Below are 15,270 nucleotides of genomic sequence, written 5' to 3'. Positions count from 1 at the left end.
GTTCATATTGAGTACACAACCAGTGTAACTCCACATCATGTACAACCACAAGAATGGGAAGTTATATTCCATGTATATTTGATATGTCAAAATACATTCTACCGTCATGTTTAACTAAACAGAATAACAACAACAACAACAACAAAAGCCACTGTTAAATGTATGATTGCTGGGAATTTAAGTTCTGTATGCCATTGTTGCATACTCTTAGTGGAAAAAATACAGCCTTTTAATGACAGGGCTGAAAATGTAAAACTCTGACAAATTAGGGATAGGAATAGGTGCTGTACACTTGGACCTGCCTTCCAGCTATAAATGTGAAAGGGGGATTTGAACAAGGACACAGGTGATAACCCTGGATTTCCATTTATTTTATCCTGACAAGGAGAACAGATTCAATAGAACAGGTAATATGAAAGAACTACAGAGTCAGGGAAAGAAAACAATATTCAGAAATCATAGGAAGCATACACATTTTTTTTAAAAAAAACTGTCTTTTATTTAACATAGAAGAAAAAAAAAACTCATTAAGATTTTTGACCTAGACAATAAAGTACAAGATTATACCACCTCCAGGAAACAAAGATAGAAGATCTGGCAACAAATAGGCTGAGATCAAATGCAAGAGAATTATGGGTGTGACATGGAAAAATTATAAGTAAATAAAATACAGGAGTAGAACTGAAATGCAAATAAAACTCAACTGAAATGTAAATAAGACTCCATTTCTTATATTCTTCATGGTAGCCATAAGCTGATGAAAAGCATCAAGAACACTCAGGTCTTCTGGGTACAGAGGTGCACGCCCGTAACCCCAGATACTTGGGAAGCTGAGGCAGGAGAATCACAAGTTCAAGGCCAGCCTCAGCAACTTAGGGAGACCTGGTCTCAAAATAAAAGATAAAAAGGGCTGGGAATGTAACTCAGTGGTAGAGCATCCCCTGGGTTCAATCCTTAGTTCCAAAAACCAAACAAACAAACAAAAACAAGCTCAGGTATAAGGCTAAGGAGAAGATAGAAACCTCTGACTTCTATTCTGTAGCTCCCATTCACTTTGAAGGCATTTGACAAATTTAGTGAATATGGGAAAGGGTTGTCAAAGGTTCCTACGACTCAGCAGGAGGTCAAAACCCAGGGCCCACCACAGGCGTGCAGTTAAACAGCAGATCCCCATTCCACCCTACATTTGGGGCCTTAGTAATGACAGTTGGAATTATATAGCAAGAACTCAGCTGAGTGAAAGAACATCATAATATATAACATATATTATACATGAAGCATATTATATATGAAATACTGATGCTTTGCCAGACAACTATGTCTACTAGTTTGCCATGGGGCAAAGCCTCAAGAGTTGAAAAGAAATTGTCGTCATAGATTTACTTAGACTAGATGTCATAAAGCACTGGCTAGTGAGACTAAGAAACAGAAATTCAACAAAATCCCAATAAAAATCATAGCAATTTTTTTAAGGACTAGAGTTGCTGATTCAAAAAGAACTGACAAGACAATTTTGAACAAAGTAATAAAATAGAAGGTTTTACAGTATTACCTGAGTTCAAGATTTAACTAATGCTATAAATTTGACAGTAAGTTATTAGCCAAAGGATTGCCAAATAAACCAGTGGAATGGAGCAGAGTGTTTAGAAATAGATTCAGATGTACACAGTGGTTTAGTCTAGAATGAAGGAACCAGGAAAGTCAATGGGAAAAGGAAAAACACAACCATATTAAAAAAAAGAATCCATGGTACGTGTGGTACAGTCGTGGTCACAGAAAATACAATCTGTCACAGGGAAAAAAGGTAAGTTGGTGTTCATTAAAACCAAAAACTTCTAATTTCTGAAGACAAAGGATTTGTACCCAGAAAACAACAACAACAACAACAACACCCCACAAACACCACAGAACCCCCTGCATTCAATAACAATTAAAAGTAGACAATAGTACTTAGATGGGGAATGGGGAGTTGTTGTTTAATGAGTTTCAGTTTTGCAAGGTGAACAAACAAATAGCCCAATCAATAAATGGGCTAAGTAACTGAACAGACACTTCATAGAAGAAATACAACTGAATAACAAATATATGAAAAAACTGTTCAACATCTCTAGCAATTAGAGAAATACAAATCAAAACTACTGTAAGATTTCATCTCACCCCAGTCAGAATGGCAGTTATCAAGAAAACAAACAACAATAAATGTTGGCGAGGATGTGGGGAAAAAAGTTCACTCACACATTGCTGGTGGGACTGCAAACTGGTGCAACCATTATAGAAAGCAGTATGGAGATTCCTCAGAAAACTTGGAATGGAACCACCATTGGACTCAGCTATCCCACTCTTCAGTTTATACCCAAAGGACTTAAAATCAGCACATCACAGTGATACAACCAAATCAGTGTTTATAGCAGCTCAACTCACAATAGATAAACTATGGAACCAATTGAGTTGCCCTTCAAAAGATGAATGGATAAATAAAATGTGGTATATATACACACAATGGAATATTACTCAGCCTTAAAAAAGAATGAAATTATGGCATTTACTGGTAAATAGATGGAGCTGGAGAATATCATGCTAAGTGAAATAAACCAATCCCCAAAACCAAAGGCCAAATGTTCTCTCTAATATGCAGATGCTAACTCACAATAAGGGTAAGGAACTAAGGAAGATTAGAGTTAACTTTAGATTAGGGGAGGGGAGGGAGTATGGGGGTAGGAAGAATAGTAGAATGAATCAGACATTATTACCCTTTGTACATATATTCTACATCATGTACAACCAGAAGAATGAGAAGTTATATTCCATTTATGTATGATGTACTATGGTGAATTCTGCTATCATGTATAACTAATTAAAACTAATAAAAAAAATTTTAAAAGAGTTCCAGGGTTTGGTTGTACAACAATGTGAATGTGCTTGACACACATGAGCTGTCTACTTAAAAATGGTCAAGATGGCAATGTTTCTGTTATATGTATTGTCCCACAACTTTTTTTTCAAAAAGTCTTAAATAGACCCTTCACAAATATCTAAGAATGGTCTGTAGGTACATGAAAAGATGTTTAACACCATCAACATCAGGAAAACGGAAATTAGGACTACAATGAAAATGTAGTGACTACAATGAAACACCATTTAAAATGGCTCAAAATTGGGGCTGTGGTTGTGGCTCAGCGGTACAGTGCTTGCCTAGCACCTACAGGGTGCTGGGTTCGATCCTCAGCACATAAAAATAAAATAAAGGCATTGTGTCCAACTACAACTAGAACAAAATATTTAAAAAAAATAAAAATAAAATGGCTAAAAACTAAAAACTGATAATTTCAAGTTGGGGAGTACGTAGAGAAACTGGAACTCTTAAGGCTTTGTGGAGGGTGGGTAAAATTACATAGCTACTTTGGAATATTTGCAATTTGCAAATATTTGCAATTTCTAATAAAGTTCAACATACGTGTTTCCTGTGTCTCAGCCATTCTGCTCTTATCTGGGAATGATGAAAACAGACTTCCACAAATGACTCTTGCTATAATTTCTTTTTTTCCCCTTCTCCTTACTGGGGATTAAATGCAGGGGTGCTGTACTACTGAACTACATCCCCAACCCTTTTAAATTTTTTTTTAGTTTTGAGACAAAGTCTCTCTAAGTTGCCAACCTTGGCTTCCAACTTGCAATCCTCCTGTCTCAGACTGATGAGTAGCTGAGCTATCAGGCATGTGCCATCATGCTTGGCTTGTATAAGAATGTTTAAAGCAGCTTTTTTTTCACAATAGCTCCTAATGGAAATAGCTGAGCTGTTATAACAAGGGAATAATGAATAATACAACAAATTGTATTGTGGTTAATAGTACACTATTCAACAATAAGAAGAACACCTGTGACAGATATACCCAAAGACATGAATGGATATTAAAATGCTGTGTTGTGTAAAATAAGCCAGAGGACAGAGAATATGTACTATGGCCTGGCAACGTGGTTCAGTGGTATAGCAGTTGTCTAGCATGTTTGAGGCCCCAGGTTCAATTACCACCCAAAACAGCAACAAAAGCCTCAAAGGTGTGAGGATGTGGACCATGTATTGTGTGGAAAGGAACATGAGGGAACTTTTGATGCTGGTTACATAGTTCAGAACCCCTCAAATGACGCGTGTAATATTTGTGAATTTTATCGTACATAAGAGACACCTCAACAGCAAGTCTTTCCTTTTTATAGAATTTATTCAAATTTGAAATTTAAAGTTTGATGTTCCTCTATTAAAGTTAACCTATGCTAGTCTATAGGTCAGGTTCTATTCTAAGCTCTGCAAATAAAACAGTTTATAAGATGAACCCATCTGTGATCTCATGGGATTTACAGTCTATCAAGGCAGGACCCATACTGTCTTGCTCACCGTCTTTCTCCCAGCAAGTAATATGGTGCTTGGTTTGTTTTGCATTTAATAAATATCCATGGGGTGGATAAATGACACGGTGTAGGGTACTGAGGGACAATGCTATTTTATCCCAAACTCACTCATACATCTGCTCAATCCCTCTCCATCTGTTTTTCTTAAACACATGCTATTTGCTCTGCTGATTGGGTCAAGTGTCAATACTCTGTGTGGATATACAGATAAAGACTCATGAACCCTCCCTCGGTGAGTAGTGGCACACGGGTGCTTTCCACTCTAGACAGAGCACCATTCCTCCTCCATGAATTTCCTGGTTATTTGAGGGCAATATTTTTCTCAAGAAAAAAGACTGAATCTACTAATGGGCGTGAACTGGTATAACTTTAAGACTTAGAAGTCTGTTTTGTGAAGGCTGGATAATTCAGATCTGAACCAGAAAATCTTGCCAATAATAATCATGGAAAAATCTGATTTTGAGTGGCACAGCCTTCTCATGGACCCTCCCATATTATATTTAATTAACACCTAAAATGATATTGCTCCCATTAAAATTGTAACCTTTCAGTGAGAGGAAAAACCAACAGGGAAGAAAGATAGTATGTGTATTCCTATTTATGTAGTCTAGTTTGGGAACATTTCAGGGAAGTCAATTATTAAAATCCTCAGTAAAGTACAGACTACTGTAAAAAGCTGGTTAAAAACAATGAATTCAACACTATCTTGCCAGTGTACTCAAGTTCTTTGATCTCCTGTAGCAACTTTAATTTAGAAAATGATCTTAAATGAAAAAATATTTTCAATTTTTTACGTCTTGAAGCAAAAACAAACAAACAACAACAACAAAAAAAACCCCGCAAAAACCATTTTGTTTCTTGTGCCCTTTCCTACAAACCTTATTGTCTATCTTCAGAAAATTTCGCATTATAGCAGAAGTTCTAGAGAGTTTGTATCATGCTGATTTACTTATTAGTGGATTTTTTTTTTTTTTGGTGGTGATGGGGATTGAACCCAGGGTCTAATGCATGACAGGCAGGCACTCTACCAACTGAGCTATATTTCTAGCCCTTATTAGTGGAATTTTATTGGATATGTTTCTATACTGGGCATCAGTTACATTTACAAATGAAAGCACTAATTCTAGCAGGCTAAATAATACTCTAATTCAGAATTGGGCTTTTTAGATGACCTGGACATGGTTTGGATATGGTTTACTTGTGTCCTTCCAAAGGTTTATGTATTGGAGGCTTGGTCCCAAAGGTGGTGCTGGGAGGTGGTGGGACCTTAAGGGAGGTGTTAGTGACGGGGGTTCTAAGGTCATTGGGATGCGCTATTATAAGGTAATTCTTGTGCAACCCCTTGAGTTCTCCTGAGAGGGTTGCCTAAAAGGGGTAAGCCTGGTTCTTCCTATTTTCTCTGCTTCCCGGTTCAAGATATGACCACTTGTTCCAACAAATGCTCTGACCATTGTATATGCCACTAGATGACATGGCCAAAGGGCAGCACTTGCCACAGAGCTTGTACTATGTCCAAAGCTTGGACTTTGAAATTCCAGAACTTTGTAAGCTAAATAAACCTCTTTCTACATAAGTAATTTGTCTCAGGTACTTTGTTATAGTGATTGAAAGCTAATAAATACAACCTCTAATGTAAAAATGAATGACTCAGTACTTACCTCCTTTTCCCCTTTGTAAGTGACTGAATACTTGAACCTTGAGTTTTAGTATTTGCCAATGCTGTGTCCATGACCATGAATGGGCAGACTGATAGACTCCCCAGCCAGAACGAGTCACCCCTTCTCTGAAATTTGCATTTGCTTCCCTTATAGCTGAGTCCCACTGCACTGTAACAATCTGTTCACACCTCTACATTTCACACTAGACTGAGCTCTTGGGGTCTATGAACTTTGTCTTGTGCTCTCAGCATGTAGTAGAGTGACTGGCATGTACTACATCCAGAGCCTATAATAACAGGAGTTCAATACATGATAAAAACAGAAAGACAATATATCCACAGACATAATTAGCATATAAGATGATGTATACTTACCACATAATTGAAGGATGTATCAGTGAGCACTGCAAACTGACGAAACAATGTGTGCCTAGTAAACATCTCATCCTTTAGGACGTGAAAGCTGAAATAAATAAAACTAGGGAATTAAAATGTATATAAGTCATAGGGCAAAGAAAATAAATATTGTGTTAATGTGGTTAAGAATTGCATTAAAAGTTAAAAATATTACCAAGTAAAAATTTCCAAAAATTAGTATGAACTTATTACTTGAAAAAAATCAAGTATTTTTATTCTTTGCAAAGGCATAGAATTAATGAAAATGAGCCAACCCCATGGCTCAGACTGTGGCTTAAAAATAATTTCTCACTAAAATAAACTAGGTCATCTTTCAAAAAATGACTATTTCTAGATCTAAGCCAGTGAATGTACAAGATAAACCTGGAACATTTTATTCTACCAGAAATCAAGGGAAATCATGAAAGATTATGTCAAAACAATGCAGTGGCCAACTTCTCACTGATTTAAGACTGAAGAAATTAAGCACTGTATTTGCAAGAAAACAATGTGTTTTCAGTCCACAGAGGGAGAGGAATTTTAAAATCCAGAATGGATTTTAACCAGAGCCTCACCAATACCTAATTTAGATCATGAGAAGGGGGACCTTTGAGATGATTCACAGATGAGATTTTTAGATCTGAGTAGAAGCTGTAATGGGCCGAGACTTTGGAATACACCAGGATGAGGTGAATGCATGCTGCATATGGGATAGGCATAAATATTTGGTGGCTGGAAGATTAATTTTGGTAGGCTGAATGTTGCCCTCCACCAAAATATCCACTTCCTGTTCCATGGAACTTGAGTGTATTCCTTCACATGGTAAAAGGGACTTTGTGGATATGAATAAGTTAAAGATTTTGAGATGACGTGATTATGTTGAATTATCTTGTGGCTCCAATGTAGCCACAGGGACTTAAGAAGAAGGAAGCAGGAAGATCAGAGAGGATAAAGAAGTAGGCGATGTGATGAGGAAAGTAAAGACTGGAGTGAGACAAGAAGAATCTAAAAATTGGAAAAGGCAAAGAACTTGTTATCTCTGGAGTCTTCAGAAGGAACTAGCTTTGCCAACAACTCAGATTAAACCCTGTAAGAATCATTTTGGATCTCTGACCTCCAGACTATAAAATAACAAATTGGTGTTGTTCTAAACCGCTAAACTTTGTGGTCACTTGTTATAGCAGCCATAGGAAACTTATACCTACATTTAAGAATAACTTTTTAACAAGAATTTGGAAGAATTACACAAGTTGCCCAATTTCATGGAAAAGAAAAACTATAACTATGAATAAATTTAAAAAGAAATTAGAAAAAGTTAATAGTCTTCAAGGCCTTTAAACAATGAAATAGAACAAGAATCAGGAGCTGGGGCTATGGCTCAGTGGTGGAGCACTTGCCTAGCATGGGTGAGGCCCTTTTGATTCTTAGCACTGCAAACAAAACAAAACAGTAGCAAAAACAAAAACCCAGTCATTCATTTAAAATTTGCTCATCAAGAAAACATTCAGTCCGGTCAATTAAAGAGTAATTTTTACTAAGCCACCTAGCAACAAATAATTCTCATTTTATCCTCCAAATCTCTCCTAGAATTTAGAAAAGGCTCTCCACAACTCATAATGTGAAGCTAGTGTGATTGTGAGACCAACAGCTGTCGAGGACAACAGGAGAAAGCACAGTAGCTGTTCAACTCTTTTATGAACACAGAAAATTCTTAAGATATCAGCAAATGGATTTCCAATTCCTGGAAGCACAGGGCCTTAGGTCTTCTGAACACTCTTGAGTTTCATAATCCAGGCCCCTCCCACTTTCTCAACTACCTGGACTTAGCTTCTGAGAAGAATTCAGACAGCTGGAATGAGAGGCAGGGATAAGACTTATAAAAGCCACTGGCTACCCAAGAGTTCAGAGTTATTTTGGTTTGGCTTGTGCATTTCTTAAGAAATCTGGATTTCACTTAAGACGAAATGAATGTGTCATGAGTATACTCAAGTGAAAACAAAATACATTGAACTCAAATGCCTGGTTCTTTTTTTTTTTCTATATTTATCCTTCTGTGGGCTGAGGACAAAGACATAAGACTTGAGGTTTGTCAGGTGTGAAACTTCAGAGTTAGGAAGACATGGGTACAGGAAAATTGCTCATAGTCCTCTGACATAGGAGGCAAGCTAGAGAAGAAGAAAATTGGGGAACAGTGTGAAATTTCTGTTTACCTAAATGTACCCTCTCCCAAATCTAATAATGAGGGGCTTTACAACGGGTTCCAAGGAGAGGGAGGAGGAAGAGAATAAATGAGCAGAGTGGGCCTGTACCTTGCCTGTTTGTAAGTTCTCATAGATAGTCAGCTACCTGAAGGGATGGTGGTCCAGTGCTCCTGAGGATGAGGTAAGAGGAGAAGAGGGCAGGAGGGGGTTTCCATCTGGGAAACCCCCATGGGGGGGAATCATGTACCAGTTTTCTATGAATATGGGAAGTGTGATGGGCAGAAGTGAGACCAGCCAGCCTCAGAGCGCAGCAGGCAGAACCAGGGCATGGCTCAGGCGGAGGCACTTGGATTGTCTCCCTGCGTGGAGGTGGGAGAGGCTGCTACATCACTCTAACATCAGCCAGGTAGGGATTTCTATGGTCCTGGGCCTACGTGTCACACCCATTTGTGCTAAGAGAAATGACAATGATGACAAATGCCAAGCAGGTCACACTAAGAGAAAGGACCAGCCCCCACCCTTGTCAACAGCACTTCTTTATGTTCAGCCTTCCTGGAAATCGAACCAACTCAACAGACATGGAAAGGGAGCTTCACCATGAGCTAAATATAAATCATGGACCAGAACTAAATATAAATCATGAATATATAAGCAGAAGGTTTTCCTCTACCAAACAAAAAAGAGTGCCCCTAATCTAGAATCAGTTACAGTGAAAGGAAATTGCCATTCTAGCACCGTCCTTACCATACTGAGATGCCAAACCCTGTATAAAGACACCCTCAATGTTGTCACATAGATACATGGCATTAATCCAGTGATAACAACCAACTAGAGAGACATATTCCATTATATCCCAAGTTAGTTGATTAAGTAAAAAAATAGAAGTAGGCATTAATATTTACTACCATCCTAAATGTTTATACAATAACATAAAGTCTGCAGAGACCAAAACAATAACTATGATTGTCACTGTCTTGGTTAATAACAAATCAACTTGAGCTGAAACGGAACATTTTTTTGTGAATGATTATTAAAAAATAGGATGAATCCCATAGAGACAAACAAAATCTTAAGTTTCAAAGGGAATCCCACAAAACTGTTTAGGGAAAGATGTTCTATTCAGCGTCAGAGTTCAAATCCTTGTCCAGAAGAATGAAATTAAATGCATATTTAAGTTTTCTTTTGCTTTGCCTGTATCTACATTCTGCCTTGTAAGAAGTATATCAGGCAGGTATTAACAGACTTATTTTGTAGAGCACAAAACAGTTATCAGTACAACTAGGAGCACAAGGCACACCATTTTTCCACAAGGAGAGGAGCTTCTGCTCCCCATCCAGTGTTGTTTCTGATTTGTGGGTTCTTGGTGTGCCACCCTGGATTAGTTATTTTGTTGTAATGTGCACAGGAATTGCTATGAACACAGCATGTGCTTATGAAACACAGCACACACACATAGGGCATTGTGGTTCCATAATGTCACATGTGAACCACAAGCCTGACTGGATTGATCTCCGTTGCATCGATATTGATTCTGTCATGATCTGGATGATGCTTGACTATTGAAAAATCTTGCAAAGGAACTTCCAATATGTGATATAGAAGGGGGTCTGGGGGAAATTATGTTAAGAAACAAGTAAACAGAATGTGGATTTTTTAAGGTTAATATGTGAGTAAAAGGGGGAAAATAGGTATTTTTCTCTATTTGGCATTTCTATTTGCCTTATCAGATTCTTAACAGGTTCATTTTATTTTTTTCCCGTATTTTTTTATTGGTGTATCATTGTTGCACATATTGATGGGATTTGCTGTTACGTTTTTGTACACGCGCACATATAACAATATAATTTGGCCAATATCACTCCCCAGCACTTTCCCCCTCCCTCCCTCCCCTGTTCCTTTCCTCTACTCTAATGATCTCCCTTTGATTTAGAATTTCATTTTCACCATTGGGGGAAAAAAAAAAGATGACAATGATACAAGGAAGAACCATTAAATGATTATGTGAGTGAAAAATACATCCAAGGATGAAGGAGTTGGTGTTAAAAGGAAAAGAATAGAATAAAGGATCTAAAGGATCTAGTATATATTTTTAAAAAAATCATGATACAGACCAGTCACATATCATATGCAAATGTCTTATTGGCTCTATAGAGAAAGATGACTAGATACGTCTGATTAGACAAGGTATCAAGCGAGCCTTCCTGTCCTATTGAGCTTTTAAATTTGAAAATAGAGAATAGAGAATGCAATAATCTTAAATTAAATTTTCTTTTAAGTGACTCTGACTGTTGAAAGTATAGGAGGGCACTTAACATTAATTATTATGTAAAGAAAAATGCAAGGCTCATAATTTTCTCAAATTATGAATACTGTATTTTTATAAATAGAATTTGCATACCATACCTGTTCCTGAGAATATGGAATTTCCTCTCCCAGTTTTTGTTTATCTGCTCTGATTCCTTTTTACATCTGTAATAAATTTACAGATAGTTAAATGCTGGATTAGCTACAAAGGAATAGTAATGAATCGCCCTTGCCAGTACCTTTCTAATTTCTTCTTCTGATTCTCCAAATTAGCCTTTAACGTTTCCACGTGCATCTCCAAAATTCTCCTCCCTTCATCCTTTCAAAAGAATACAAACCACAAAGTTAATTACATATACAATATGCCCTGTTTATCCCTAGATCTGAAATGGCCATTTCTATTAAATAGTATGCATATTCTAACTGCCTTTGAACATAACTTGAGAAAACCATGAATTAGAGTTATTTGCAAATTTCTATAAACCAGAAGAATTTAAGACCCCCATGCCTCCATTTACCAGAAATGATTAACTTAAAGGAAATCAGTTCTAAATCATATGACAAAGCAATCAAACTTCATCATCATGGCCCCCCATCCCCCACCAGTCATTTCATTTGCCCCCCTTCTTTTACTGTGGCCTTTCCATCTCTCTTCATAGGCAGGAACATCCCCCTCACACTCTTACTTTCCATTTCTATCAAAACACTTTTGAGGAAAGGATCTGACTGAATCAATGACACTAAGGTTTTAAGTCATTTTTCAGTACTCTTTATATTTTGCAAGGGGACAAAGATTTTAGCCAAAGGAATGAATCTCTAACAAAGGACTTGTAGACGTGTCATAAGTGAGAGTTTGGGGTTGTGGCAATAATACGCTACAGAATCATACTAAAGAGGAAATTGGCTTTTTCTGTCTCTTCACAGACAGGATAGCTTCCAAAGTCATTGTTACTTTGTAAGAAGAGCCAGAATCAATATGAACAACTAGGTTAATAATAATGCTTATCATACCCTAGTTGCTGAGGCTTTTGCTTTCCTTTCTTCTTGTGTCTTCATGGGTGGTAGATGTTTAACCTGACCCTAAAAAATAAAGAAAGAAGGTAAATACAACATTTCAAATGAATGAACCAAGATGTGATTTTAGGGAAAGGAGATTGAGACTTTAAAATATGCTAGTCATATCCCCCAGTTCTTTACTACTGTTAAAACAATTATTCCTGTTTTTTAAAAAATGTGTTTCACTGCAGTGATAGGTCAAATTTTACCGTTTCATCTTTTTTTCTTTTGGAGGGTTCACGTTGGGTATCCACCGAATCCACAGGAAACTTAGGTGAGATTTTAGTTTGCTAAAAGAAAAAAAATATTGGTTAATGATCCCTTTATTTCTTACAATACAGAGAAAAGTTGCTACTTACTATCCCCACAACACTCTCTGAATAGGTTCTATGACCCACAAGGCCCTTTGGTATGTTGCCACTCTGGGTGGTTTTGGCTCTGTCAAGGAGGGTCTGAAACAGGGGTTCAAGGGTTCTGCAGCATAAAGGAAAAGGAACCTAGAGCTCCCCTGAGCAATCAGAGTGAGGGCTGGGGTGAAGGTAGGAAATGTGCCCTGCAAAACCACAGGGCAGGTGGTGTATGCTGGACTGCTGGTGATCAGCGCCCAGGGAGATGTTCAGTACTCCATGTAAAATGAAGCTACCTCTCCCTATCACTTACCTTCTTCAACCTTCACAAACTTACACATATAAAGGTGTATATGTGTGGGAGGTTTTAATAGAAATTGCAGAATCAGATGGAATTCAGTATCTGATTAAACGAAACACAAATGGAAAATGATGAGATTCAGAGACTGACTTAATTCAGTGGAAGAAGGAGCCCAAATCCAGGAAAAAAACATCAGAAGAAAGTAGTTGCCATAGGTCTGCCGAAACTCTGAGACATGTGTTAGGCAACAAGTGAAGCTTTGAGCCAACTCTCCATATGTCTGATGAAATATAAAAGGGCAGCCAGAGATGAATACGGTTGTCATCAGCTGCCACACAGATAAATAACAAAATTTGTAACAACAGCCATAAAAGCTACAATTTATGGAGTGTCTACTCTATACTGAGTACTTCATATATGCTACCATTTATCTCTATGTACCAACCTATTAATTCCTTTATTCATATTTATGTTTAATGATTGAAAATGCATATGAATATTTTAAAAATAAAATTTCAATAGCATACACCAACATAAAACTCTCAACTCTCATAAGCTAAGAATTTTGTGGTTTTTTTTCTTTCTTACTCTTATTTTTGGTGCTAGAGATTGAGCTCAGGGTCTTGGGCATGCTAACCACATTCTCTACCACTGAGTTATGCCCTTAGCCCCTTCCTTCAGTGTTGCTCGTGGTTATTATTATAAATAAATGATAACATTTATTTGGACTCCCTCACAACAGAGATTAGGAATTTAGAGCGTCCACATTATCTTCTACCTCCTCTCTCTACTCCATATGCCCATTTTTTATTTGTGTGTGTTTAACCCTTAATGTGGTTACTTTTATCATGACTAATATTCATACATTTCTATATTTTAACTTTTTTTATTTCTTACATACATGACAATAGTGGAGTGCATTACATTCATAATATATTTTGACTTATGAATTCCATGTTGGGAAATTTATTTGTTCTCTTTTCTTTTTCAATACTCTTTTCTCCCTCTGCCTCTCAATTTTCAAAGGAATGCTATTCTTTTATATTGTGTGTGTGTGTGTATTTCTCTATAAAACCTCCATGCCTTATTAATATCTTTGATTATAAAAATGGAAGTCTAATAAATAGCATTTACAACATTTTCATGTTCCCATAAAACCAAGTAGTGTAACTGGATCACAGAGAAAGGGCGTGCACACCTGTTATCAAACTTTGCTGCTAAAGCCAGACTCTTCCAAGTAAGCAGGTGTCAACATTTAATTTTTTCTATCTTCCCTTGCTTTTGAGTCATTCTTAGTTTCCCCTATTTCCTGTGCCCATATCACCTTGCATGTTTCATTCATTTTATATTTGGCTACAGTATTTTTTTTTAATTTTCATGCAGGTTTCATGAATGTAAACTCTTTGTTTTGGGGAGCAGGAGGTACCGGGGATTGAACTTGGGAGCCCTCCACCACTGAGCCACATCCCAGCCCTATTTTGTATTTTATTTAGAAACAGGGTCTCACTGAGTTACTTAGCACCTCACTGTCACTGAGGCTGGCTTTGAACTCAAGATCCTTCTACTACAGCCTCACTAGCTGCTGGGATTATACAGGCGTGCATTATTGTATCTGCTCAACCCCCACCCCCACTCCCATGGTGCATGCCTATAATCCCAGCAGCTTGGGAGGTTGAGGCAGGAGGATCACAAGTTCAAAGCCAGCCTCAGTGATGGAGAGGCACTAAGCAACTCAGTGAGAGCCTGTCTCTAAATAAAAAAAATACAAAATAGGGCAGGGGATGTGGCTCAGTGGTCAAGGGCCCCCAAGTTCAATCCCCAGTACAAAACAAAACAAAACAAAACACAACGCAAGCCCAAACTTTTTTTTTTTACAAGTTCAAAGATGTCTTTATTTTGCTTATCTGATCAATTGATAGTTTAGCTGGGTATAAGACCTTAAGACCTAGGGTTCTAAGACTTTAGGACCTAGGATTCAAAGACCTTAAGACCTAGGGCTCAAACTATTTTTTCTACCCTTTGGAAACTGTTCAATTTTTTATAACAACTAGTATTGCTGATGAGAACATGAATGTAAATCTCCTTTTTTTTTGTTCCATTGCATTTAAACTATTTTTTCCTTTCTTTTTTAAATCCTTGGAGAACTAAAATTTCACCAATGAGTATCTATTTCCTTAATTTAACAAAAACATATTATCTCCCCAACTTAGTATCTCTGATACTGAGATGCCTTACAATTGTTATCAATGTCATAGCTTGACTGGCAACAGTTTTTCCTTGCAAGGACTACATAAAATAATGGTGCATTTTATAATCAATGTCTTCTGAGATTTGATAAAATATGGCAATCTGCTTTTTGTTTTTGGATTTCGCTTAGCACTTAGTGATCTTTTCCATCTGGATATTAATGTTTGGATTATTTTCCTCCTGGACTCATGGAAATGTTCTTTTATTCTTTCTATTATTGCCTTGATCCTATTGTATTTATTTTGCTTTTAGAAAATCCTATTTGAGGTATTAGACCTCTTGTCTCTATTCTTTAAATGTTTTTCATAATTTTTGTCTGCCATTTTGCCTTATGTAGAAAGATTCCTTACTTTATTT

General features: G+C 37.1%; 1 protein-coding gene across 1 annotated transcript in view; it reads right to left on the bottom strand.

Moving 5' to 3' along the window:
• The window catches only part of CUNH10orf67 (chromosome unknown C10orf67 homolog), a 118,424-nt gene that overhangs the window by 20,863 nt on the left and 82,291 nt on the right, over positions 1 to 15,270 (bottom strand). Inside the window, exons 11-15 of the mRNA XM_058572309.1 lie at positions 12,228 to 12,308; positions 11,974 to 12,042; positions 11,202 to 11,281; positions 11,062 to 11,127; positions 6,437 to 6,524 (exon numbers count right to left, since the gene is read on the bottom strand). Of these exons, the coding sequence (XP_058428292.1) occupies positions 6,437 to 6,524; positions 11,062 to 11,127; positions 11,202 to 11,281; positions 11,974 to 12,042; positions 12,228 to 12,308 (384 nt within the window). The remainder of the gene's footprint in view (positions 1 to 6,436; positions 6,525 to 11,061; positions 11,128 to 11,201; positions 11,282 to 11,973; positions 12,043 to 12,227; positions 12,309 to 15,270) is intronic.

Source organism: Marmota monax, unplaced genomic scaffold (genome assembly GCF_021218885.2).
Source record: "Marmota monax isolate L192 unplaced genomic scaffold, Marmota_monax_Labrador192_F-V1.1 WCK01_AAM20220418_F8-fsc00098, whole genome shotgun sequence".
Classification (NCBI taxonomy): Eukaryota; Metazoa; Chordata; class Mammalia; order Rodentia; family Sciuridae; genus Marmota; species Marmota monax.
Note: the sequence above shows the minus strand (reverse complement) of the source record. Positions and strands in the feature narration are given on the sequence as shown.